The 27,973-nt window shown below is 47.4% G+C and overlaps 1 protein-coding gene and 1 long non-coding RNA gene across 3 annotated transcripts in view; one reads left to right on the top strand and one right to left on the bottom strand.

Moving 5' to 3' along the window:
- LOC121432519 (rho-associated protein kinase 2) overlaps nucleotides 1-1,725 on the bottom strand; it is a 102,570-nt gene extending 100,845 nt beyond the window's left edge. For both annotated transcript variants that reach the window (XM_041630512.1, XM_041630513.1), the window contains exon 1: nucleotides 1,352-1,725. In XM_041630512.1, coding sequence (XP_041486446.1) covers nucleotides 1,352-1,492 — 141 coding nt within the window. In that variant the 5' untranslated portion in view covers nucleotides 1,493-1,725. The remainder of the gene's footprint in view (nucleotides 1-1,351) is intronic.
- On the top strand, nucleotides 1,176-20,101 carry LOC121432522. Its single transcript, XR_005972199.1, has 4 exons — nucleotides 1,176-1,250; nucleotides 17,490-17,589; nucleotides 19,457-19,696; nucleotides 20,017-20,101. It is a non-coding gene; the product is annotated as an uncharacterized LOC121432522 (long non-coding RNA).
- Nucleotides 20,102-27,973: the final 7,872 nt, after the last annotated feature.

Genomic DNA, 27,973 nt, shown 5'->3' with positions numbered 1-27,973 from the left:
GTTTACAGATACTATTTTTAACTGAACTTTCTGGCCTAGGATCAAAGTTTTGCTAGCAAAATGCCAAAGTGAAAATGCTGGCAGTGACGCCTGAGAAGCTTTGTTTTATCTACAGAAAGGCTATGACCTCCATGCAACTAATCCTACTCTGAACCAAAGAATTCCAAAAAACTGTCCCGCGAGAACACACGAACCCTCTACCAAGCAAATAAATAAATAAATAAAACTCTTCCCCCACTCCCCGGCCCCGCCCCCCATGCAAAAATCTCTACATTCTACACATGCAACAGAAAGATACCCACTCTCTAGTCAGTTCCTGCACTGCGGCCAAACATGACTGAGTCACTACAAATGATTCCAGAAACCTCAAAGGACAACCAACGGCCTCAGAAGAAAAGTTAGTCAGTGGAAAGGGAGGAGACAGTTTTTCATCAGTCACCAGGCTTCTCCTAGCTGGGCCCAGAACTGACATGCTTTCTGGCACACGCTGCCTATCACCCACCCTTCAGCTCGTCCTCCAAAGCTAATAACCTGAGTATCTTTTTCGACTCCTCCTCCTAGGGATACATGTTCACACCATTTTCCCCCCAGAAATGCATCTCTAGCTGCACACGAACCAAATTTGTTTGCCAAACATAATTGCTTCCCCCAAGACCAGAAGTATGCCAGCATTCTACGCGGCGTTTATTGGAAAACGTGTTGTTTTCTTAATCCAGTTCCAGCCTTCATCTATCTAGCAGCCTTCCCAAGGTTCTTAATTTGGATTTTGAGGGCTATGGGAAAGACAAGATGAACGGAGAAGATTTATTCCGTCCTACAACTCAGACTCGTTTCTTGGCTTCGGAGCAACAATCTCCGGAAATTTAATTTACATAAATTCAAATGCACTAAATAGCTACTATGGCATGTCCAAGAGCAACTCAAAACGGCGAACTTGAGCTGTGCGTTCCCAGATTCCTGACCAAGAAGACGGAGTGAGGGCAGCTCTTTGTCATTTACCCCAGGTGGCACTCCCAACACGGAGCATCGGGTTTCCTTCTCCCTCGATTTCACCCTAGCTCCCACGCTGCGTGACACTTTCAAACTGGCTCGTCTGGGGTAGGAAGCACAACCAATCCTCCACCTTTCCGCCCCAAACCGACTGGGTAGGCGGGAAGAAGCCCAAGGGTGTTTCCTCCCAGCGCGCTCCAAGAAAGGGGGCGGCCGAGGTGACACCCGCTCCAGTGGGAGGTGGACCGGAGGAATCCCAGGTGAGGTCTCCAGCCCCCCGGGTAGCGGGAAGCTGGGGCGGGTGAGCCAAGGAGGGGGGGACCAGGCAAGTCGGGGAGCTCCCTCCCAAGCCGGCACCTACCAGCAAGCTCTCCACGTTGATGGGCGAGCGAGGGTCTCGGATCAGCGCCTCCAGCTTCCTCTGGCGGCTCGCGCCCGCCCCGTCCCCCGGCGCGGCTTCAGGGGCGCCGGGCATTTTCCCCGTCGGCGGGGGCCGGCTCATGCCGCTTCGCCGGGCCTAGCGCCGCCCGCGGAACCTCCGCCCGGGCCCGCCGCGCGCCGCTGTCTGAGGAGCCGCCCGGCCCGGCCGGGAGCAGCGAGGCACACGGCGTCCCCGCCCCTCAGCCGCACGCGCGCCGCCCGGCCCGTAGCGAGCTCGCCAGGACCCGGCGGGCGGGAGCGGGAAGGGGCGCCCGCGCCGCGCCGCCCCGCCCTCGGGGCTAGGGCCGCTAGGGCCGCCGCCCGGCCGTCCGCATGTCGCCGCCGGCCGCCTCGCGCGCACACAAGCCCGCTCCCCTCACACACACACACACACACACACAGTCCACACCGCGGCCCTCCTCGGCCGCGCGCCGCCGCTACCCACAAGCCCCTCCGCCCGCGGCCGGCCGCGCGCGCCCGCGTCCCCGCCCCGCCCACCCGGGCGCGTCCCCGCAGCGCGCCCCGCCCCCTGGCCTCCGGCCCTGCCCCTCCGCTGAGCTGCGCTCTGCGCTGCCGAGCTTCTTTTCCGCTCTTCCCACCCTCGGCCCCCCAGCCCCGGCCGGTCTCGCTTCCTCGTCTGGCCCGTTCCCGGGGCAGTGAGACGGGACTCGTGGCAGCGCCGTCCCCCGTAGTCCCCGCCGCGTGTCCCGCGTCGCCGGCCGGACCCTGCGGCCTAGCTGACGTCCTTGCCCCCCTCCCGCCTGGTCCATCTGACTCAGCGCGTAACTATGCAAGCCGCGCCGAACTCCAGCGCCCTGGGTCAGCGCCCTTTCCCGGGCCTGCTCGCCTCGGGCCGTGGCCTGGGGCTTCAGGGGGCGGTGAAGCCGCGCCCCTAGCCTGCGCTTAAAGTCGGGGACTTGCTCGATTTCTGAGTCCCCGGGCAGGGAGGCCTGAAGGAGTTGCTCCCGCCTCCGAGGCACTGATCTTGGGCTTTCCCTTTGTGCCCTTCCCTGAGCACGGTGTCCGCCTGGCTCTAGACCTTAGACCCTGGCCAGGCTAAGGGAACGGGAGGGCAATGGGGAAGCGCTTCTGCATTCACAGGGGCCTTGCTTTGGGGCTGAAAGAGGGGCTGCTTCTCAGCATTCCTGCCCTCTCGATGCCCTGGAGCCATTGGTCAGATCTTCTCCGGGCGCAATCTGAAAACTATGTGCCAAGAGCTATAAAACTGTTCACAGAGCCCCTTTGACCCAGTAAGCCCATTTAAGGAAGTCCAAGTGTAAGGAAATGATCCAAAGAGGGGAGGACTTTGCGTGGAGATGTTTACAGCTGGGCTATTCAGAATGTTCCTAATGACCAAAGCCCTGGGAGTGGACTGAATCGGCCTGCAACTAACTGAATAATCCAAATAAACTCTGTCACATCAGGGAAGAATCCTGAAGGTATTTCAGGCCAGTTAAAAATGAAGGAAGAAAATGTACCGGAAGTTAAAAATACAAAGGGGGATCGTGAACACTCTGAAATGAGTAACTAAACAAATGAAAACACACTTGTTCCTAAGTGGATGGGATTTTCCCCCCTTCTAAAGCTAAGGAGAGCGGCGGTGGCACAGGCCTTTAATCCCAGCACTGAGAGACAGAGACAGGCAGATCTCTGAGTTCAAGGCCCGCGGTCTACAGAGCGAGTTCCAGGTCAGCCAAGGCTACACAGAGAAACCCTGTCTGGAAAACAGCAGCAAAAAGATGTTAAGAATTGTACTGAATTTCAAAACTTGAAAAACTATACTTATTGAATGGGTCACTCTAAGAGAAGCTACAAGTGTAATACCCCTAAATCCTGAGACTGTAAGGCTCGCGTAGGTGTCAAAGCTATACCTGCAGATAGTCTCCAGCCCTGGCTTTGTGAAAACCGGGCTTTACCATAGCATCATTCCAGGAACGTCTCTTCTTTCTGTGTGAAGTCACTCTGACTTGGACTCAGGCAGGAAGAGGCCCTGGATGACTCAAGAGAGAGCCCTTTCTGTTGCAGATAATAGAACTGCCTCTGGTCAAAAAAAAAAGTAGAACTTCAAGCCAGTAGGTGAATTTACTCTCTCAAGCCTCCACAGACCCAAGGCAGGAGGGTAGAGCCAGCTAACTGCTCCTCCCAGTAGTGCACTGGAGCAAAATAATTAGGTATTCATGATTAAGAGGTCCTTTTCCTGGTGATAGTATAATAGGTTTTCAATAGGAACACTGTGATCTTTAGGGTTACAAATTAAATTTTGAAATGACCAGCTATATGTTTGTATGGACTTTGGTGGAGTAGCATGGTCTCCAGCCTTGGGAACCTTGTTTTAAAAGAATAGTAGTAGCTAGGTGTGGTGGTGCGCGTCGGTAATCCCAGCACTCAGGAGGTGGAGGCGAAGATCAGGAGTTCAAGGCCATCTTTAGTTACTTAGCAAGTTCAAGGCCAGACAGGACTACTACCAGAGAGCCTATCTTAAAAAAAGAAAGAAAGAAAGAAAGAAAGGAAAGAAAAGAAAAGAAAAAATAGGAAGCTGTGACAATGGCTGGGTCAGTAAGTGCTTATCTTGCAAACATAAGGACCAGAGTTCACTCCCCAACACCCATGTAAAAAGTCTCCCACGTACCTAAGTCTGGGTTCTGAAGAGGAAGACACAGCAAGATCCCTGAGGCTTGCTGGCCAGCCAGCCTAGCCAGATTGAGCTCCAGGTTCAGTGAGAGACCCTATCTCAAACAAATGAATACGGTGTGGAACAATGAAGAGAGACACTCGGTGTCAATCTCTGACCTCCACGTATGCCAGCACACACATGTATATGTGTACATGACTATATGCATACACACAAAACACAAAAAAGTAAATAAATAAAAGGAACAACAAGATGTGCATACTTTTATGGAGAGCCATTAGGTAAGGAAGACCAGAGGGGGCTGTTGTGATGAGTCAGAGGGTAAAGATGCTCACCAGCAAGCCTAGTGATCTGAGTTCCATCTCAGGAACCATTCCACAGAGTTGTGCTCTGACCTCCACACAGGCACCCACACACAGATGTCATGCATAGACACACACAATGATAAGTAATTTGTTTAAAGATATTTACACACAACCCACACCATTGCCTGCCTGGAAGACAAGATTTGTTTCTTGATAAGTAGTAAACCATCCTCAGTTCGTCTCTCTTCTAATTAATTTTTGGTCAGCATGATCATTCTTATTTACAAAAGGAACACACATATGAAATCTAGCTAAAAGTTCAAACAAACCAGAAATACATAGACTATAACCTGAAATTTTGTCTTCTAGTGTTTACTCGCACACTATTCTAAGTTTTTATTTTATTTTATTAGACAAAATGTCACCTAGGAACCCAGACATCAATGAACTTACTATGTAGCCCAGGATAGCCTCTAGATCACGGTCATTCTATTCCTAACATCTACTGCCCAGGAGTCCCTTCTAGACCTTCTGACACTTTGTGGTGTTAATTAAAGGTACAGGGATCTCCCTTTTTATCTATCAGAAAACCACATCCTCATTTCTAGTCGTTTTGTTTTTAATTTTAAAAATTGATTGTGTTTTCCTTTCCACTAATTTCTAGTCTTTAACTTCAAGGATCTATTTCTTCACAGGAGTAAATCCTCCTGCCTCAACCTCCCAAGTGCTGGAATTGCAAATGCGAACCATCATGTCTGGTGCTGACTCTTCTTTCACATGCCTGATGTTGTCACTCAAAGTTTTTACATATTCTCATAGATAATTATTTATATATATTAATTATTTGCATACACACACACACATATATATATATCCTTCATGTACATAGAATGGCACCATATCATAGTATTTTGCAACTTTATAATCCATCCCCCATTATTGTGTCCTGGTACATGCCCACATGTGTAGACGGAAAAATCCTCATTTTCTCACTGCTGTACTCTGTCCCACAATATGAGAATGCCATCCTATATTTGCTGTATTCATTAGTATAACAGCTGAGGACAGTCTGTGGAGAACAACTGCCTGAGCTACCTGCCACTTCTAATGTCACCTGTGTGATCCCAAGTAAATTGCCTAACTTCTCTGTGTCTCAGGGTCCTGAGTGCTAGCCTTAAATAAATGTCTTCAAGTCACCGCTTGACACTGTTGTACTTTTGCCTTTGTGTGGAGATAGATGTGATAAGATTAGTTCCTGAAAGCAGAAGACTTAACAAAGTGTCCTCCAAAGTCACAGCTACTGCAGAAAGGCTGTGGACTAGCAGCCAGCCAGTGGTGGCACACACCTTTAATCCCAGCACTCCAGAGGCAGAGGCGGACAGATCTCTGAGTTTGAGGCCAGCCTGGTCTATAGATACAGAGCTAGTTCCAGGACAGCCAAGGATGTTACACCAGGAAACTCTGTCTCAAACAAACAAACAACAACAACAACAACAACAACAACAACAAAAAGGCTGTGTGCTAGCAAGGAGCTGAGCAGGTAGAAGAGTGTCTTGAAAGTCTGACCACCTTCCAAGAACCAAGTCTACAGCACTGTCCTCTGACCTTCACCTGCGTGTCGTGGTATATGTAGGTACACGCACACACACGCACACACACACACACACACACACACACACACATCAGTTCACGTTGTCAACCATCCTTTCACTTTTGCCAATTTGAAGTATTATAAATGTTTTATAAATATTATAACATTTATAAAAATTATAAATTGTATCAATGAAGTGATAAACTGTAATGGTGTTTCCTTTTGCATTCTCTTCATTACTACTGGCCATGAGTATTTTGGATGCCCACTTCTTCCAAACTTGTCTGTTTCCATCCTTTCTCAGCTTTGTCTCTTTCCTAGTGATTTGTAGAAGTTCCTTAGCATTGAGAATGCTCCTCCTTGTTATAATATATCCTTAAAATACACAACATTTTATGAAGCTTTTCTTCCAGCCTGTAGCTTCTCTTTCTGGGCTTTTTGTATCTGTTGTCACACAAATACTTCTATTTTTCATACGGTCTAACCTGTGAGTACTTTTCTGTCTAGCGTCAAGATTTTGTGTCTAGGCTGGGGAAGGATTTCACATCCAGGTTTTAGATCACACAGAGTGTGGAGGTGCAAGAGGTTAGGAGGAGTGCACAGTTTTCTGTGATCCTCAGGTCCTCCCAAATAAGCCTTTTCGAAGTTCTCTCTTGCTCCTCTCTAAGGTTCTGCCCTACCTGTTGCACCCCAACTGTATCTCCCTGTCGCCCTTTTAACCCCTGAGTTTCAGGTGTCCTGACTGCGAGAGAGTCAAGTAAAAATTTGCAAAAATATTTGTTCTAAGAAAGAACAATGGGGAAATAAAGACTGGCCCGTGAGAGGCTAGGGCTTTATAACTAACCCCTCCAGGATATCAATGCTCCACCCAACTCTGTCCTCCATCTCCACATTTCCACCCATTTTAAATGGTTCGTGTCAATCATTACTGTCTTCCCAGTCTGCCTGACGTTTCAGGCTCCAAAGTGAGCATCCAGGACTCTCCCTCTTTTGTTTACTGACAGGCCATGTCCTTATTTCTTGTATTTTAATTTGAAAGATCTATCTGTTCCCCAGGAATTAACTCCCTTCAGCTGCAACTTTGCCCTCTCCATCCTACAAAGGGCTGTTCAAGAACTCATTTTTGTGTTTTGTGTGCGTTGATATATCTCTTATAATTACTTGTTTAATGATAATAATTACCTCAAGGGTTTACCATATGTTAGACAGGGTGCTTCATAGAAATTATCTTAATTTCCAAAACTGCCTTTGCCAATGGTAATATCATTGTGCCTATTTCACAGGTGATGTCATAGAGACTGGGTTGGGTATTACTTGACTGAGTTATTGAGTGAGGGATGAATGGGTGGGTAGGTAGATGAAAACAAAGAACTACGAGTGGTCCAGGCATTGCCAATAAAACACACAGCTTTTCCCACCTTGTTTCACACTGAAGCCTTCAAGTTGGAAAGCCGTCCTGGAGTGAGGATGCCCATGCCCCACCTAAGGAAGACTTAATAACAGAACAAAGGAGTCAACTCTCAGTGCAAAGGGGTCATTATTTTTGTAAACTCCCCTACTATAAAGGGTACAGGTTTAAAGCTTTATGAAATAGAGTTTCACCCTAAGTCTCATTCATGGTTCTGGCAATAACTCCCAACATGAATGAGAAAATCGCTGAAGCCCTCTGTGAGTCAGTGCCCTCATCCACAAAGCAGGACTAATGAAGCGTGGCTGTTATTAAGGCTCCTTAAGATCTCCAGATGAAAGATACAGCGCTTATCCGAGACAGCGTCTTCCCAGGGGAAATCACTCCCAGGGGAGAAGGGGCTGCTGGAGGCTCACATCTGTCCTTCGAGGGAAATGGCAGGTCACTCGGAAAACACAGACCTGTAGTGTTTGAGAATTAATCATGGTGTCAAGGAGTGTCTGGAGTCCTGGGAAGCCCAGCTTGTAGAGGAGTCCAGCCCTGCCACTTCGGCAGATTTTGATGTCATTGCCGCCGATCCCTTTGCCGCTGCCGTGAGTGAGATAGCCATGGGTCCAGGATGTTTCTCGTGAGTTCAACGCCCCCAACCCCATCAGGGCACCTGGGGTTGAGGAGGAAATCTTCAGCCTGGACTCGGGTTTTCCTGCCAGGAGTCACAGGCTCCTTTCCCTTTTCCTCTAGTCTTCCTAGCTTTTCCTCAAAGTGGAACAAATTTGCTTCTGCCCTCTCTGGGGAAGCTGATTTCCACAGACAGGGGACAGTTCCTTACTTGGGGAAAAAGGATGATTGGGATAAAGGAAGGTTGGATAGGGGAGCCCGGAAGCACAATTTTTAGTTAAGGGAGCCACCTTAGGGTTGGCAAGAGACATGAACCTAGAGTGGCTCCCAGAAGCCCAAGCCGAGGTCCCCAGTTAGTTCCCTGGGCAGCTGAGGATAGGGAACCTGAAATGACCCTATCCCATAATAATATTGACGAATATCTTGCATATCACCATAGAACCTTCATCTGGTGATGGATGGAGATAGAAACAGAGACCCACACTGGAGCACTGGACTGAGCTTCCAATGAGGAGCAGAAGGAGGGAGAACATGAGCAAGGAAGTCAGGACCACGAGGGGTGCACCCACCCACTGAGACAGTGGGGCTGATCTATTAGGAGCTCACCAAGGCCAGCTGGACTGTGACTGAAAAAGCATGGGATAAAACCAGAATCTCTGAACATGGCAAACAAGGATGGCTGATGAGAAGCCAAGGACGATGGCTCGGGGTTTTGATCCTACTTAATGTTCTGGCTTTGTGGGAGCCTAGCCAGTTTGGATGTTCACCTTCCTAGATACAGACGGAGGGGGGAGGACCTTGGACTTTCCACAGGGCAGGGAACCCTGACTGCTCTTGGGACTGGAGAGGGAGGGGAAGAAGAGTGGGGGGAGGGGGAGAAGGGGGAGAGGAGGGGGAGGGGATTGGGAGGCTGGGAGGAGGCGGAAACTTTTTTTTCCTTTTTTTCAATAAAATAAAAAAAAAAAGAAATTAGACTAGGAAACCTGAATGGTAGAAAAAGCGGGGGCATTTATTTTTTTGCTTGTTTTGGTTTTGGTTATTTTCGATACGAAGTTTCTCTGTGTCCTCTAGCTGTCCTGGAACTCACTCTGTAGGCCAGGCTGGGCCTCAAACTCACAGAGATCCTCCCTCCCATCTCTGCCTCCCAAAAGCTGGGATTTAAAGGTGTGCACCACTGCCGCCCAGTTTCGGGGGTGGTTTCTGAAGAAGGGGTGCACTACTGAGGGTAGGATGATCAATGGCACCTGTACAGGCCCGCTGGCGTGGGACACTCAGGTCACTTGTACAGCATGTACCATTTCTGCTTGTGTTGTGATATGTTGGGCTTGATGAGGAATTCAAGGGATGAGGGGGAGACTTGGGGAGTGCTCTCATCTTTAACTCTTCAAACTGTGTTTTTTTCTTTTATTTTGTTGTTTGTTTGTTTTTTGTTTTTTTCGAGACAGGGTTTCTCTGTAGTTTTGGAGCCTGTCCTGGAACTAGCTCTTGTAGACCAGGCTGGCCTCGAACTCCCAGAGATCCGCCTGCCTCTGCCTCCCGAGTGCTGGGATTAAAGGCGTGCGCCACCAATGCCCAGCACCAAACTGTGTTTTTTCCATAGGCTAATTTTTAAAAAAACATTATTTTTGTGTGCCTGGGTGTTTTGCTTAAATGTCTGTACTGTGTGTGTGCAGTACTCTTAGAGGCCAGAAGAGGGTGTTGGATCCCGTGGATATAGACAGTTGTGAGCCACCACGTGGGTGCTGGGAATTGGACCCTGGTTCTCTAGAAGAGCATCCAGCAGGGCTTTTACTTGTTGGACCATTGCTCTAGCCTCCATTCGCTAATTCTGGCCTTACCTTCTACTGCATTCTTCCGTCTCACTGTGTGCAGCTTTGCTGCTGTTATTCTACCTCTGTCCCCCCTCCCCCAGGTCCTCCCAGTCTTCAGGACACAGACAGGGAAGTAGGAGGTAAATAAAAGGAAACATAATGTATTATGGATATATATAAAATAAAAGTTGTAGTAATAGGGGCGACGGGGCTGCTTCCCCAGCACCCCGGCTGCCTGGCTAGCTTATGCCCGAAATAACAACACACAAACTGTATTCATTTAATCACTGCTTGGCCCATTTCTATCTAGCCTCTTCTAGGCTAATTCTCACATATTAATTTAGCCCATTTCTAATCATCTGTGTAGCGCCCCTAGGTGCGCTTACCGGGAAGATTCTAGCCTATGTCCATCCTGGGTTGGGGCTTCATCGCATGCGTCTGCCTGGGAGCTGGGAGCATGGCGTCTCTCTGAGGCGTCTGCTCCCGAGAGGAGAGCTGTGGAGTCTGAGCTCACTTCCTCTTCCTCCCAGTGTTCCGTTCTGTTTACTCCTCCCACCTATCTTCTAACCAATGAGGGCCAAGCAGTTTCTTTTTATTTAACCAATGACCTTCCTCCATCAAAAAGTCATACATATACTAAAAGTAAAAACTAGAGAGACAGTTTGCCATTGTGTAGGGACAACGTAGCAGGTAAATGGAAAGGAGACCAAGAGACACAAATACAGAGAGAAAGACACACAGAAAAGAGACAGACAGTGCAGAGAGAGAGAGAGAGAGAGAGAGAGAGGAGAGACAGACACACAGAGAAAACAGTACACACACACACGTGTGCACGCGCGCATGCACGCACAGTAAGAAGTCTGTCCTCCCACAGCCTGTCTGGTTCCAGTTCTGGTTGTGTCCTCAGTCTGGCAGGGAGAGGAGAACGGCATCAGAATGGCCTGAGACGTCCCCCATCTCCATCAGTGAAGAAGAGCAACCTTCACCCACTGTTGAAGTACAGTGGTCCAGGGGTACCCTATTAACCTTCCTATAAATACGCTACAGCCACTACTCCTCCAAAGCCGAGAGCCAGTGACCCTGGCCTCTGAACACCCAGATTTCTTGTCAACATATCCACTGGCAGAGTTAGGCAGCTGTGGGCCACACAGCTGGGAGACACCCACTGGTTGCTTTCTGTCGCCAGCAGACCCTTCAAGTAAAGGCACTTTGAATCTCAATGATTCTCTCCCTGCAGTGCAGGTGAGAGACATGCCTATGAAGGAAAGGGTTAACTGTTTTCATCAGCTTTGACATACAGCACTCAGAAGCAGCAGCCGGGACTTGGCAGGCCAAAGCTGAGAACTGCCAGCCAGAGACACTGGTCGAGGGCATTACGCCCACGGACACGAAGCCAATCCCGCAGCTTTAAGAAACCCCAGGCCTCGTGATGACCCCACTTACAGTCCAAGATTACAGGAAAGTGGCTGGGTGGTGAGCACACCAACACACCTTCCTAGTATCTCAGCGGGTGACGGCAGCAGCCTGGTTTAGCCAGGTCACTGTGGTTCTCTGGGTAGTTACTGATTAATTATCAACATGGATCCAGTGCTTCTGTGCATAGAAGACCATGCCCGGCGTTAGAGGAACTTTAAGGATAAGAAAGACAAGATCATGGTCTTCATGATTTGGGATGGGCAGTGAGATACACAGATGTGGTGGGGAGTAGGTACGAGCTCAGAGTAGCTGCTGTCTGAAGAAGGGCTAGTGAGCATAAAAACTCGAATCCATCCAAGCCACGCGGTACACTAGAAAGGCCCCACTGGGGGGCGGGGGCGGTCTACAGGCAGAGTGAGCATCCCTCTGCATCCCAACTCCCCTGCAATCTATCTGGGAACATCACTGGATATTCTATTTGCTTCAATATGATCTGTTCACCTGTTCTGTGTCCAGGATGACTTCCATGGTCTGTCTTCCTGAGCTCCTAGTGACCTGTCTTCTGGTTTGGCCCACTAAGGGGATTCCTTGGAAAGAGGCTGAGGAACAAGTTTCTTTGCCTGCATTTTGGCTTGTCTTCCGCATCGATTTTGCTCTACCCCCCCCCACACACACACACTCCTTTCTCCTTGGGCCACCACACTGAATTCTCCCTTCCCAATAGGCTTCTCATGGTTGCTGATGTCCGAGGGACTCAACATTCCTTGTCTTCCTTTAGTCTTCCCCATATGACTAAATATTCCAACATGGAAGCCACTTCTAGCCTGGAAGTCAATTCTACCCTCTTGTGGAACCCAACTCACAGAATAACTCAGTGCCTGTTCTTGGACCAGGAGGAAATAAAATCGTGACAACACTTGACATCTTTGCCTGCTTACTTGTTTTGTTCTGTTTTGACAGGGTCTTTGTGTAGGTAAAGTTTGCTGGAACTCAATAGGTAGCCCAAGCTGGTTCTGAACTCTTGCTTTGTTTTGTTTTTTGAGACACAGTTTCTCTGTGTAGCCCCGGTTCTCCTAGAACTCGCTCTGTAGACCAGGCTGGCTCCCTAGTCCTGGGATTACAATTAAAAGCCACCACCGTGTCTATGGGGAAGTTATTTTCCCATTCTGTGTCTCTCTTGACCTTGAGAAAATTAGTTTTCTGTTCTGGGTGTCTCTTTCCTTGCCCATAAAGCTGGTAGCAATCACCTGTAAGGGCTACCCACTGAGGACATATGGAGGGAACACTAAGGGTTCAAGAGAACCACGCAACAATTCCAATGAGATAGGCCGAGGGCAACTGGGAGGGCATCTTATAGGACAGACTGAAAAGTGGGCCTGGAGAAGCCATTTGGAATGAGTAAGGGAGGAAGGCAGAAAACTGACAGTTACGGTGACCAGAAGAAATGTGGCCAAAACCAAAGCTGCCTGTAAAGGAAGAAGCTGGGTTTCTAGGGTGAAGACACAGATGAAGAATCTTAATTCAGGCAGATGCACTGATGGTACAAAGAGCAGAGTCTGTCAAGCCCCAGAAGGCAAACGAGCAGGAGGGCTCCTGTGTCTTCTGCTCCCTGTTGACACACACTGGGCTCAATTCTCATGTCCCTGTAGCAGCTGTCTTCTCGCTATGTGATTTTGTTCTTTGCAGGTTTTTCTTCCCAGATTAGGAACGGGTAAAGATTTACCGGGTGAGGCAACCATTTGGTAAGGAGTATTTTGGGCACTATTTGAATCTTGGCAAAGTACTTGTTCCTGCCATTATTCTCTTATGCATTGCAAAGTCTGTTCATTTGCAGCAATGACAAAGGCAAGAAAATAAGAAGAAAGACAAGTTTTAAATTATTGCACAAATATACATCTAAAAAATTTCATTGTTATTTAATTTTTAGCATGTGGGATTTTAGTTTTTCAACTTGACACAAGTTAAAGTTATCTGTGAGGAAGAACCGCAATTGAGAAAATGCCTTCATGCCTAGCACGGTGGCACATACTTTTCTTCCCAGTACTTAAGAGGCAGAGCTAGGTGGATCTCTGTGAGTTTGAGGTCAGCCTGGTCTACATAGTGAGTTCAAGGACAATCAGAGCTACATAACTACATAATGAGACCCTCTCTCAAAAGAAAGGAAGAAAGGAAGGAAGAGAAAATGACCCTCTGAGTCGGGTAGCTGGTGATGCACGTGTTTAATCCCAGCAATCGAGAGACAGAGGCAGGTGGATCTCTGTGAGTTTGAGGCCAGCCTGCTCTACAGAGAGAGTTCCAAGAAGGCTCCAAACTACAGAGAAACCCTGTCTCGAAAACCCAAAAGAAAAAAAGAAAAGAAAAGAAGAGAGAGAGGAAGGAAGGAAAAGAAAAGAAAATGCCCCTTTGCCAGATCATTAGCAAGTCTATAATGCATTTTTTGGGTTTTTGGGTTTATTTTCTTTTTTTGTTTTGGTTTTGTTTGTTTGTTTATTGGTTGGTTGGTTGGTTGGTTTTTTAAGAGAGTATTTCTCTGTATAACAGCTCTGGCTGTCCTGGAACTCACTCTGTAGACTAGGCTGGCTTTAAACCCACAGAGATCTGTCTGCCTCTGCCTTCCAAGTGCTGGAATCAAAGGCGTGCAACACCATGCCTGGCAGTAGTGTTTATTTATTTATTTTTTTGATTAATGATTGATGTGTTTGGGACCAGTCCACAGGGTTGGTGCCATTTCTGGGCAGGTATTCCTGAGGTTTATAAGAAAGCATACTGAATAAGTCATGGGCAGCAAGCCAGTTTGCAATCCTCCAGCTTCCCGCCTTGAGTTCCAGCCCTGAATTTCCTCGGTGACAGAGCGTGACCTGAAAGTTGTAGGCTGAAACAAACCTTTTGCTCCACAAGTTGCTTTATCACAGCAATAGAACCCTAACTAAGACATGGTGTATGTGTGTATACTTCGGGGGTCGGGGTGGGGGGTGACATGCACCACAGTACACATGTGGAAGTCACAGAACACATGAGGACAGCTTGCAGGAGTCAGTTCCCCCCTTCTACCATGTGGGACCTGGAGATTGTACTCAGATCATTAGATTTGGCAGCAAGAGCCCTTCCCCACAAAACCATCTCATCAGAAAATGTTACCTGGCTTTGAACAAGAACAATAATTCTGTAGGATCTCAGGCAAGCATGGAGAAAAATGGGTAAAACATTAACAGTACGAAGAGTAAGGCAGGGCTGGAGAGATGGCTCAGCAGTTAAGAGCACTGGCTGCTGTTCCAGAGAGCCTGGGTTCAATTCCCAGCACCCACATGGTGGCTCACAACTGTCTGTAACTCCAGTTCCAGGGGATCTGACACCCTCGCTCAGACACACACGCAGACAAAACACCAATGCACGTAAAAATAATAAAAAAATTAATAAAAAATAAAATCATTAAAGAAAAAAATTATAGTAATGCAAAACCACTGTGAGATCCAGAGAGCTGTTTGATAGAGATGTAGCTCACAATGTAAGCTTAGCTATGACCCTTCTCTTCTCAGGCCTCAGTTTCCTCATGCGTCAAATCATGGGATTAGTCCAGTCAGAGGCCTTCCGGGGCCACAGCTCCTACTTCACAGCTCTTCACCCTTGATGAGAACAACATTCCTGGGAGGCCACAGGGAATTTGATCACTTCAGTTTGGCTCATTTGCTCTCTGTCCCCCAGTAAGGCTTCTTGGAGTACAGAAGCCGGTGGGCCTGAGGCAGCTGTGCACTCCGAGCTGGCGCATCGGCTTACTTTGGCCTGATATCAAAGACCCAAGGCCCACATAACGCAGCAGGCCTTCTTATTAGAGGTCATTCAGGACGGTGCCAGCTTTGAATTGTCATTTTTGACGGAAAGGACCTGAGGAGGCGAACCTGTCCTCCAGCCCTAAAATACTACCGTACACCACATCTTGTCCCCCAGAATTGCTGTTCGGAGAGACACTTAAACTTTGAGCTTCTCCTCCAGCGCAAGTATGGCACTTGAACTCTGGCGAAAGCAACTTCTGTCCCAGTCCCTACTTGTGTCCCAGAGCACTAAGAAGCCCTTCAGGGGGAAAAAAATCCTTTAGGGTTTTGTTCAAGTGTTTTTATTTGGGACCCACTTCTCACAAACCAATAATACACACATAACCGTGGAAAGTGTAGAGTCGTGAACAGACAACTGCCAGAGGCCACAGGAACCAAAGCAAAAACAAGCTAGCAAACAAATAGCTTACAAGAGAACATTGAAGGGTTCAGAGTCCCTTGAGCTGCCCCCATCTCAGCTCCTGAAGACATTGCTACGTTGTGGACCAGCATGGATGTACAAAGATGTCCCCGGACTTCAGAAAACGTTTACTTCCTGCCGTTTACCCATCTTAAAAACAGCCCACTGCATAGCAGTTCTTTGGGAGGACTTTAAAAAAAAAATGTGCATGATACCAAGGTTAAAATGGCCCAGAAGATCTTCATGATCTCTGTCTCTTGTCAGAAAGTCTAGGCTCATCTTAAATCTCAGCAACCCCATGCTGCCGACACCCCAGGCTGCTCTCCTTATGGTTTTTTTGTTTTGTTTTGCCTCACCAGTTGTTACCTGGTATATTAACTTAATGTTCAGTTTCTGTCCATGTCTTCTGCTGCTGAAAAATGTAAACTTCGTGAGAAGGTTGTGTCTGTCTGTGTATTTTATTCACTGGCATATAGTTGGGAAACTATGCCCTGGGCATTGGTAAACTTCTATTCTTAAGTGAAGGAACTGATGAGAACATTTAGTTATGAGAAAGACATGTAAGGCTTTAAAGTCAATCTGGAAATACTAACCACATGAGTTTTTGTTTTCTAGTGTCGGGGATCAAACCCATGTTCTTGGACATGCTAGGCACATATCTTTTGGGACTGAGAATTTAGTTTAGTGAGTACCGTTTCACCGAGTGAGAAATCTTTGGTTGGTGCTTTTGTTTTGTTTGAGATAAGGTTTCACGTAGCTCAGGCTGATGGCCAAGGGTGACCTTGAACTTTTCTTGCTAGGATTATTGGCATGCACCAGCAGCGGTACAAAAATATTTTCATAAGCCATACTAATTTATTAGCAAATACCTTCCAGGGTCACGGTCTGCACAGAGACTGTGTTTGGGAGATTTGCTTATTTTGTGCACAATTGCAGTTTGTGTGTGTGTGTGTGTGTGTGTGTGTGTGTGTTTGCTGTATAATCATCTATATGCACATGTGTATGCATGTGCACACAGAGGGATGCTCTTCTTCATCACTCTCTGACTTACTCTTAAAGCAGGGTCTCTCACTGCATCTGGAGCATTGCCTTCTTTTTCAGCTAAGTTGGCTGTGGAGCTTCAGAGATTCTTCCAGTCCTGAAGTTAGAGCTATTTACATGGATGCTGGGGGATCTGAACTCATGCCCTCCAGTGCCTTTACCTCCAGAGCCATCTCCCCAGCCCCACACTTGAATTTTTGAAAGCCCTAAAGTACCCATGTAGCTGCAGACACGACTTTCACGCGTACAAACACTCAGACAAGATGTTTGGGTTTCTCCTGGTAACCTGTTTTGGATCTTATCAGCTCTCTTATGTTAAGATTCTGGTCTACTCCTCCTCCAGAAAGTTCTTAGAAGTAGGAAGCAATGATGCTGATTAGAAATGCTAGTGTTTTCCCATGAGTGAGCCTAGAATCGATATTTAACCAGCGTTCATTGTGTTGCTGGAGGCAGATAATGCATCCTGGAAAGCGTGAGAGATACAGAGCCAGAAAATAGGAGTCGTACGGGGCGATTCATCCCTTAGGAACCTAGTGACTCTGATATGTGACACCACAAGTAGTTCTGATGTCTGTCTGTCTGTCTTTCTTTTTCCTCTCTTTTCCTTTTTTTAAAAAAATTTTTACAAGATGCTGTCAACTCTAAAATACTACATCCATCTTTCTTTCTTTCTTTCTTTCTTTCTTTCTTTCTCTTTTTGTTGTTATTTTTTGTCCTGCCAAGGAACGGAACCCAGGGTCCTATGCCTGCTATTATTGGACCAACTCTCCAGGCCCGTGCTTTACAATTTTAAGTCATCAACATTATTTTGTTGAGAAACAAAAAGTACATTATGTCACACCAGAAATAGGAGCACGATTTCGATGACTCACAGCTCTTGAAATGCACGAGTATCAATCTTGATAGCTCAGCCAGCTCTACTGTTATGCAACTGACTGTGTGACCTTCTCAAGGGGACCTCAGTTTCATCTCAGGCAAAAAAAAAAAAAAAAAAAAACCCAAAACCAAAAACCCTCTCTTGTTTCAGTGTGCTGAATGATTTTTTTGACTGCGATCCAGACTTCCAGAGTCTGTGGGTCTACAGCAGTCAAGCAGGACAGACAGCAATTCATCTTGGGTCTCACCAGGTAGGTCTCAAAGAGTGGAAATATAACCGTCCTTGAGCTCACTCATTCACTAAACACAGAGAAGTGGGAGAGGGAAGACTTCAGATAGAGTTCACACTTGCAAGAAAACACTGTCTCAGGACCACCAACGATCAGGTGCAGGGGCTCCCTGGATGAACTCCTGCCTCTGTCTAGGAGAGACACACTCAGCTCATAGAGATAACTAACTTTTCAGAAGGACCTTAGGGGCTCGGTGGAATGAACCAGGCAGGGGCAGGAGCCAGGTGTGGGGTGAAGGATGGAAAAGAAGATGTGGGAAGACTTGGAACCCTTTCTCTTGGCCAGACAGTAAGCAGGTTTTGGTGTGGTTTTGTGCACCTACTGCACGCTAGGCACTGAAGGTAAAAGGGAACAGGATCCAGTAGGGAGGGGTTAATGAAGGCTAATTACACGCACGGGGATGCAGTGATGTGAATTCTGTTGTGTGAGCATCAATAATCGTTAAAGGCACAGGCATGTGGAACTGTGGCATGACCCCCCTGCATAAAATTCCGCACCTTCACCATTCAGACAACTGACAGACAATGAGGCGTGCTAATGGACACCACTAGCCAACCGCTGGGGACAAAGCGCACTCTGGGGAGGGCCCTGTCTCTGAGATGGGAATCCAGAGTCCCGAGTAGGAGAGACTGAATCTGGGGACAGTGAGCTCAAGGAAAAGCTCCCTAGGCAAGGGGATATTATAAGCTGATTCTGGGCTGCATAGGAGCTGCCCAGGTAGGTGCCCGGCACATGAATTACTCTAGGCAAAAGCGCAGGTAAAGACCAGGAGGGCTTCCATGCCACTGTGGTATGGTGTGTAAGAGAAAAGGAGAATGTGGACAGTGCTCTTTAGGAGCCTGTGGGAAAGAGCTTGGAATTCATCGCAAGGAACCATACTGGTAGATTTAAAGCAGGGAGCCAATAAGAATAACGTTGTACTTTTAAATATACATACCACACACACACACACACACGCGCGCATGCACACACACGTAACTTCATCAGCTTGATGTACAAAAAAAGCCACTCTTCCTTAACACTCATATCTTAACCCAAGAGCTCCCCATCCACCCAGAGAAGAAGAAGAGCTCATCTGAGGGCTGGAATATAGAGCTCAGAGCGATAGCATGAGGTCCTCGGTTCAATTCCCCGTACTGATGCATGGAGGGACTGATCTGCAAATCAGCAATGCATGTCCTTGCTGCCACTTCTAAACAAAGGCTGGGTCCTTTGAAGCTGCCCCCCCTCCCCCAACCCCTGAATAGATGGCCTTCTTCTGCTGTTCCTAGGGCAGAGGCCCATTTTCTTCTCTGTGCGGAGACAATCTGGGCAGAGAGAAATACCAAGTCCCTTCTTTCTAAATCACGGGAGCATCTTAGGGACCCTCTAGAAGCTTCACAGTTGCTAGGACAGGACTATATGACTGTTGTCCTTTCAGAGGAAGAGGGAGGTACCCGCATCCTGAGCCACTTTCAGATGGTCTCCCGCAGCAATGAGACTGGAACTGTGGCAAGGCTAGTGGACCACCAGAATTTTTGAATTGTGGGAAAGCCAATTATTTGAGCTCTTAGACTTTGTTGTTTCTTGTTATTATTTGTTTTTTAAACACAGGGTATCTCTGTATATCTTTGGTTGTCCTAGAATTCACTATGTAGAAAAGGCTGGCCTAGAATTCACAGAGCTCTGCCTGCCTCGGCCTCCCTGAGATAGTTTTTTTTAAGGTGGGCAATTAGAGCTATAAATTTCCTCATAGGACTGATTTTATTGTGTGCCAGAGGTTGTGTCAGGTTGTGTTTTCATTTTCTAGAGGGGATCCTGTCTGTCTGTCTGTCTCTCCACCCTGCAGTTGCACAGAAGAGGTTGGTGTTTATCGAAACATACAGCTAAGACACTGTGTGGCCACCACAGGCACTATAAGCCTCAGACTGCCCAGAGCAGTCTTCTCTGACCTCTGTGTGAAGACGTGGTTCATCTACAGCTGACCTGGGGCTTGTTCCTTCAGAGGCTAGTGGCCTCATCATTGCACTGTGGTGAGCTGGTGGTCTCAATGGTTCCCTCCATAAGAACCACACTGGACAGAACAAAGGTAGGTCCTGGGCCCGCCTCTTCCTCCCTAAGGCCAACCTTATTTCCTGTCTAGGATCTTCCACCTTTTAGAATAAGCAAGCATGGAAACATGGCTTCCTTTAAGAGTGCAGGTGACCCCCAAACCTCAACAGTAGATTGATACTGCCATAAGGTAAGTGGGTGTACACACACAGAGAAAGGGCTGTGGGGCTGCTTGCTCCAGTTTTAACAGCAGTTTCTGGTGCTCAGGGGTTATATCAGCACCATTGAACTTCAGTAGACTAGTTGAGGTTTTATTTTGTTTTGTTTTCTTACCACAACTGTGTGTTGTGCTTTCAGGAAAAGAATTTAAACCCTGGAATCAGACAGCCTTGATTTATCACGTGGCCTTGAAGAGCCAATGGTCAATACCCTTATTTATAAAATGGGAAGGAGCGGCTATTTCACAGGGGTGTTCAAAAGTATCTAAATCCCTGGCTTTTTTTTCTAATATTTTCATTACTAGTAACTGACCTAATTTCTCACACACGTAAACAGTATGTATTGTGTAGCCTGATGTGTTGAGAGTCCTTTTTCCTCTGCTTCTTCTTTGACCCCACTCCGTCAGTCTGGCCTTCTGACAGCATGCTTCCTGCCAGAGCCAGACATACAGTGTGTCTCTGACAGCCATAGTGGCAACTAGAATATACCCTGCACAGCAGCACAACCAGAGACTGTACCCTGCACAGCAATACAACCAGAGACTGTACCCTGCACAGCAGCACAACCAGAGACTGTACCCTGCACAGCAATACAACCAGAGACTGTACCCTGCACAGCAGCACAACCAGAGACTGTACCCTGCACAGCAGCACAACCAGAGACTGTACCCTGCACAGCAACACAGCCAGAGAATGTACCCTACACAGCAACACAGCCAGAGAATGTACCCTGCACAGCAACACAGCCAGAGAATGTACCCTGCACAGCAACACAACCAGAGACTGTACCCTGCACAGCAACACAGCCAGAGAATGTACCCTGCACAGCAACACAACCAGAGACTGTACCCTGCACAGCAACACAGCCAGAGAATGTACCCTGCACAGCAACACAACCAGAGACTGTACCTTGCACAGCAACACAGCCAGAGAATGTACCCTGCACAGCAACACAACCAGAGACTGTACCCTGCACAGCAATACAGCCAGAGAATGTACCCTGCACAGCACCACAACCATAGGAGAAGTGGATGGGTGTAGAGCTTTAAGCACATACTCATAGAAACATGAGACTTCCAGTCATTTTAAAAAGTGTTTTTTTTTTTTCATGCCTTCTTGAGTGGTAGTTTTGCTATTATTTAGAATAACAGCTATTCTTTCCACTATACCTCCTCTGCTGTATCTATGACTTTGCTGTTTGCTTGCTTGCTTGTTTGTTTTTTGAGATAGTCTTTCTACATAGCCCTGACAATTCTGGAACTCACTGTAGAGAAAGAGATGCATCTGACTCCACTTCCCGAGTCCTGGCAGTAAAGGTGTGTGCCAACGCGCCTGGCCTGCTGCACCAATGGTTGGTATTGGTTTGCGGCTTTGTTTGCTTGTTTGTGTTCTGTTGTTTTTGAGACAGTCTTGTGACTTCTGGTCTTTCTGCCTACATCTCCAGAGTGCTGAGATTATAGGCATGTGTCGCCATGCCCAGTTTATGCAGAACCAGAGGCTAAACCCAGGACTTGGTGCATGATAAATAAACACCCTCAATTGAGCTGTATCCCTAGCTCCATCCTGACTTTTTTATTTGCTTGTTTTCTTTTGTTTTTCGAGACTGGGTTTCTCTGTCCTGGCTGTCCTGGAACTCACTCTGAAGACCAGGTTGGCTTCGAAATCACAGAGATCCTCTTGCCTCTGTTTCCCGAGTACTAGGATTAAAGGCATACACCATAACTGTCTGACTCCATCCTGACTTTCTTAACAATTTTGGGAATCCAATCCCAGACCCCTAACAAGCTTGATTTTCATGACTATACAATATTCCAGAATTGGGAAACAATGTAACTGGGTGGACGTGTCACCCCAGTCCCTGGCATCCATGTAGCCAGAGTCTGGAATGTTCAGATGGAAGTTCCTTCCCAAGTCCCCTTCCCTGGGAGTTGCTGCAGTCCAGACTCCACCCCTGAGAAAGTCTGCCAAACAATGACCCCTCCCCAGAGATTCTCAAGAGTACTCCCACAGGGTATTTAAACTGCACCCCAGAGAACAAACACATGGTTTTCCAGTCTTCCTTCCACGGCTCCTCTCTGGGGAGTGGGGGGCTAGAAAGCCATCCATGAGCATTGGTATCCATTAAACCTGGGCTTTTTTCTAATTTGGTCTGATTCAGATTATCACATTGGCGGAGAGGCTTATCAGGGTACAGAAACTTTTCATCTGTTCCTATATGTGACTGTAGTCTAGTTTTTGTCCTTGGTAACAAAACCAGAAATAATACTGGATGCACACACATTCACACAACCCCCTTGTCATCCTGATGATTGTCTTTTCTTCAGCAGTAGGAGTCTAGCGTGGGGCAGGTCTAGGCAGCCAGTGGCATGCCTTTTCTCCATCCAGGGCATGCTGAGCTACACCTCACAGTCCTGCTGTGTGCCGAGTGCTTAGTAAGTGTTGTGTAACATCTGCTCAATAAAGTGTTATCTACTATTATCCTCGTTACTAGCTGGGGAGCAATATTTTGGGAACGCTGAGTGGTTTATTAGAGACCTATTTAGATAAATTAATGTACCCCCGAGGACCTAGGTTATCTGCAATAACAGGACTGGCCTTTCCTTGTGTGTACGAAATCAAAAGGAAACAGGACTTCAGTGGAAAATGAAAATAGGCCTGAGAGTCAGCATCCCCACTTCCTTCTACCTTGTAAATCTGTTTCCTCCTGGAAGCAGGAACTCACAAATCACAGGCTTTGCCAAAATCACTGAAGATTGTTTTGCATTTTAAAAATTGTTATTAGCTTATTTGCATATCTGATTCGAAAACCCAAATGCTCATTCAAGACTTTTTCTGTCATAGAGAAAAAAACATTTGCAGCCTTTTTAGAGAGGGGCTCCCGGGTCCACATCTGTGTGTCTGGAGTGAAGGCTCTCCTTGTTCTCCTCAGTGACTCTTGGTGACAGTCACTGAGGTTGTGCTTTCTGCAGAGAGGGCAGTTTTGCAAAACGAAGCCTTGGCAGATTGTGGGCACAGATCTCCTGAGTAGTTTGACCCAACCGTAGAAAGCCTGACAAAAGTCTAACCCTGTTCCCACCGGAGTGAATTGGAGTCTTGTGAGTTGGCACGGGGCCAGATGGTAGGCCCTGGATACTGCTGTGAACCCCAAATGTGAAGGGAAAAGACACTCCACACAACGGTGAGGAAACAGGAAATTGAAATCTCACTGCTGCTTCTCCTTTTGTCTGGTCACCAGTGAGTCCATGCGAGCTGGGGATGCCTAAGGCTGGATCTTTCCTTCCCAGAGCTGTCAATATGGACACTGTGTTAGTAAGGCCAGTTTCAGCTGCCCAGGCTGTCCTACAGTTCCTCCTGCTTGCTGTCCCCTGAGAACCTCAGGGAAGATCTCCCACCTTATGGCTCCAACACGCTGGATACCCTAAGGGGTCTGCTTTCCTAGTATGACCCTTGACCCACATTGCCCCTAAGTCAGCCTTTGTTGACATTGTGACTAACTCCGGTCCTAGCCACATGGGCTCAGGCCATGCTCTGGGCAGGGAATGCAGTATTATAGAGGTGGAGCCTAGGCTTGGTCTACAAGGCCAAGGTCTACAGAGAGTCCAGTTCAGAGCCAAGCTGATTCACATTTTAGTGCTGCTTTCTTGCTTAGCTTGCGCTATCTCAGCGGTTCTCAGCCTGTGGGTGAAACACTTTGATGGTCCAAGGAATCTTTCACAGGGATCACATAATCATGTATCCTGCATATCGGATACTAAGACCATTGCGAAAACATATTTACATCACTACATTTCATAACAGTAGCAAAATTACAGTTATGAAGTAGCAACGAAAATGATTTTATGGTTGGGGGTCACCACAGCATGAAGAACTGTATTAAAGGGTCACAGCATGAGGAAGGTTGAGACCACTGCTCTATAGCCATTGTGTCTTGTCTTCAAAGAGTTCTATCAGTTATGTCCATCCATACGGACCTCAGGTAGCCAAGGATAGCTCTGAATCCAGCCCAGCACAAAACTTACTGAAAATATTACTAGCTTCTTTTGTGATTTTCTTTTCCTGGTTGTTATCAGGCATGAGCTTTGTAGATGACAACATGTGACCTGTTATCAAAGGGTCGGACACATCCCTTTAAGCATGATCGTTGTTGATTGCAGGTCTGCTAGGATCAATGCCAGCTCTAGAGTTCACGACGTTTGGTGGGTAAGAATGGCAAGGCCTTGGAGCATGAGGTGGACTCCACCTCTCCCAGGAGCTTGAAGTCTGGGTTTGGATACGTGCATGTTCAGGAGAGAAATGTCTCCTTTCAAAGTTGGCTGGGCTAATGCCCAAGGCAGGGAAGGACGATAGGCTATCAGAATCAACAGAAGGGGTTCTCCATCCCAAAGCTCTAGTTGGAGAGAGTGTGTGACTCTGGCAACACCTTAGAGAGATGGAGAAACCCAGGGAGCAATTGTGACCAAGGATCTACTATGTGTCAGTGTTAGTGACATGACTCATGGCCCATGGTGATTATTAGGACTGGGGTGGGGAAGGAGGAGGAAGGGTAGCATGCAGAGCAGAGAAGTGGTGTAGGTATAGTATTTACATGGTTGGTATGATTTGAGCTGTGGTTGTGTCTGCCTCACAAGTTTGGTGCTTTTGAGCCAAGCATGAGGGTGCATGCCTGTAATCCCAGGACTGGGGAAATAGGGGCAGGAGGATCAGAAATGGAGACCAGCCTCAGCTACACAGTGAGTCTAAGACTGTTCAAGGATCCATGAAACCCTCTTTATTTAAAAAATAAAAATCAGATGCCTGTGTAGACAAAATATATTTTTCTCCAACAAAGTAGCAGATGTGATATGTGTGCATTCTACAACTAAGGAACAGGTTTCAAGGACTTTCTCCCCAGTTACAATGAGCCCTCTTCAAACACCTGCCATGGTGAAAGTTACGAAATAGGAAATTGGCTGTGAGTCCCAATCTCACTTCATAGCCTTAGGCTTGAGATCACGAGTCATCCAGTGGCTCCTCGAAAAGCCTCATTTCTCATAGTATATCTAAGAAGAGTTGCAACAGGAGAGGATATTGTTCTTTTGCTTTTTTTTTTCAACCTGTGCATATGTGTGTGTGGTATATGTATGTGGTGTTCTCATGCCATGGCATATATGTGAAGATTAGAAGACCACAAAAACATCGTGCAAAGTGAAAGGCTAAGGGGGAGCTAGGCTCGAAACAGTATCCAGAAGTCCTGCTTGAGAAGGTGATGGTTTAAGGAAGACCTAAGTAGTAGGAGAACCTGCACTGGCACCATGGGCACAAAGGCCCATCACCAAGCCCATCAGAACTTGTGTAATGAAGATAACAGAATGCCCCTGTCCCAGGGTTGTCCTGGAGCTAAATTGTTTAACGTATATAAGTCATCTGGCTCAGTGCCTGGCACATACTAGAGACAATAAACAGTTAGTCTCATCGTGGGACCCTCCCAGTCCTGCGCCCCATATTTCCGCCCTTCTCTGACTTTGACCCCAGGGAACCCCACCCTGGTAGCAAGTGCCAACTGTGGCCACTTTGGCTCCCTGTACAAGCAGAGAGTTGGTAGCAGGGACTTTCCTGGCCCTGACTTCCCTAGGACATACCTTGATGGTGTCTGCAGCCTGGAGTTAGTGTCATAGGGACATAAAAGCCTTCCTGAATTGGAGACGTTGGGCATCTGGAACCCTTTAAGCCAGGGGCTCTCAACCTGTGAGTTGTGACGCATTTTGGGGTCAGATGACCCTTTCAAAGGGGTCACCTAAGACCATTGGAGAACACAGACATTTCTGTTATGATTCACAGTAGCAAAATTACAGTTATAAAGTAACAATGAAAATAATTTTATGGTCGGCGAGTCACCACACCATGAGGAACTGTATAAAGGGTTGCAGAGTTAGGAAGGTTGAGAAGCACTGCCTTACACGGAGCATACAGACTCACAGCTGTGCTTTTTTTTGCCCACATCCTCTGAACCTCATGACCCACACAGACAGGTTCCGAACCACTTGATAGAACTCCAGCTGGGGGACTGTGTACGCAGAGAGAGGGCCATGCCACAAACTCAGTGTTCTTTTCATCACAATGTACCATGTTCTCCAACTACTCAAGAGAGGACAGAGGATGTATACAGATGGTGTGTGTGTGTGTTTTCACTTTCAAGGGTGGACACTTGGTACGTGTTGTCCTTTGCCAGCTACTGTACTGGGCCCAGCAGGCACCACTCCATTGACCTGTTCTAACACCCACAGAGCCTGAGAAAGACCGAGACCCAGGAGAACTTGGATATTCTTGCCACAGAGTCTGAGTCTGGGCATTCCTGGCTCCAGAGGCAGTGCCAGCAATGAGGTCATACCATTAACCTTTGGAACATAATCTGATCTATTAGCTGCCAGTCTGCCAAGGGGACAGCCAAATCAAAGGCTCAGCTTCCTCCTTTATTGGCCCAAAGTTGCAAACAAGATACTGAAGCTAGAGCTAGCTGGCACCAAACCTGTCATAGTGAAGCTATTCATTCCTGTGGGTTTTTTTGTTTTTTGTTTTGTTTTGTTTTGTTTTGTTTTGATTTGCTTTGTTTTCTGTTGTCATCTCTGGGACATTTCTTACTTTCTTCTTCTGTGCCTGGCTGGGTGCTGAATATATGTCACCTGCAGAAAGAAGGTTCCAAAACGCTACTGCTTGATCCCACTGTGCCACAGGCTTCTGGAAACTTCAACTCCCCCAGTTAAGCCAAGCATCCCTGGATCTTCCAAGGGCCCCTCTCTTGTTGTAGTTCTTTCTCCTCTGGCCAAATTGAGTCCTCTATTTGGCCTCCAGGTCTGGCTGGGCTATCACTGCCTCCCATTCTTTCCTCAATAGCCTCTGGGTTCTTGTGATTGGCCCTGACTCCTGGTGCCATATGGAACCATGTAAGAAGCTCTCCTTGACCTGTTTCCCACGGAACCGCGTCACACTCTCCATGGTAGCTGCAGCCTGGAGCCCAGGGCCTGCATGGCACAGGTCCTCAGCAGTGACTCATGGGTGAACTGGAGTGAGTGAGATTGCCCTGCCAGACCTGCAGACACGCTTTCATGCTGACCTCTCTGAGCCCCACACCTCACTCCTCTGACTCCTCTGGAATCTTCAGTTCACATCTTCTTCCACTTCTCCACGTCCACTATCTGTCCTGCCCGCTGCTGAGACTTCCGCATCTTCAGTGCTGGCTTCTCCCCTGGCCTCTTATCTCTGCCTTTGCACGATGACTACTGTGTGGGTCAGATGTCTGGACCTGCAAGACATTGAATCACGGTTGGGGTGAGGTCCCAGGAGCAGGTGGGGGTTTGCTGACAACTCTCTACACACTTCCCATTCTTGGAGAATTTCAAAGACGAAAGAATTAGTCCTCGTCTTCCCAAATGTGGATCCAGGGTCTGGAAAATACAGCCGATACAGAAGACAACTCAAGAATGAATTCCAGGGGCCTGAGAGATGGCTCAGAAGGTCAGGGCACTTCCTGCCAAGTCTAGTGACATGAGTGAGTTTGATCTTCAGGACCCACATCGTGGAAGGAGAGGACATTCTTAAAAGTTGTCCTCTGACCTTCACACATTCATTGTGGCAGAAACATGTCAATACACACGGGTGAAAACACACAGACGAGAGAGAGAGAGAGAGAGAGAGAGAGAGAGAGAGAGAGATGGGGTAATGATAATTAAGAGAACAATGTCAGCAGCAGCACATACCTTTGTTAAACGTCTCCTCCATACACACTCGTTGTTGAATGGTCACCATCTGTCATTTGATAATGGCCTTGTCATCTGTGAATCATTGTATCATTTTATAGACTATGAAACTAAGATAAATGAGCTGTCCTGTATATGAAAGAGTAGAATGTTCTACTATGAGGACTTTGTCTCATGTAGCCCAGCCTCACTGAAGCTAGCCTTAACTCTTGATGCCTCCTCTTGCCAAGCGCTGGGATTATAGGCATACATCACCACATCTGACTTTGGATCAGAATTTGAAACTGGACTTTACCACAGAACATCTACACAATGTCTTTACCATGATGTCGGTTGGGAGGTGCCATCCTAAGCGTCTGTGTT

The sequence above is a fragment of the Microtus oregoni genome, unplaced genomic scaffold (genome assembly GCF_018167655.1).
Source record: "Microtus oregoni isolate MIOR12 unplaced genomic scaffold, Mior012 000034F_ref0000314, whole genome shotgun sequence".
Lineage (NCBI taxonomy): Eukaryota > Metazoa > Chordata > Mammalia > Rodentia > Cricetidae > Microtus > Microtus oregoni.
This window is presented reverse-complemented; position numbering and strand designations above follow the sequence as displayed.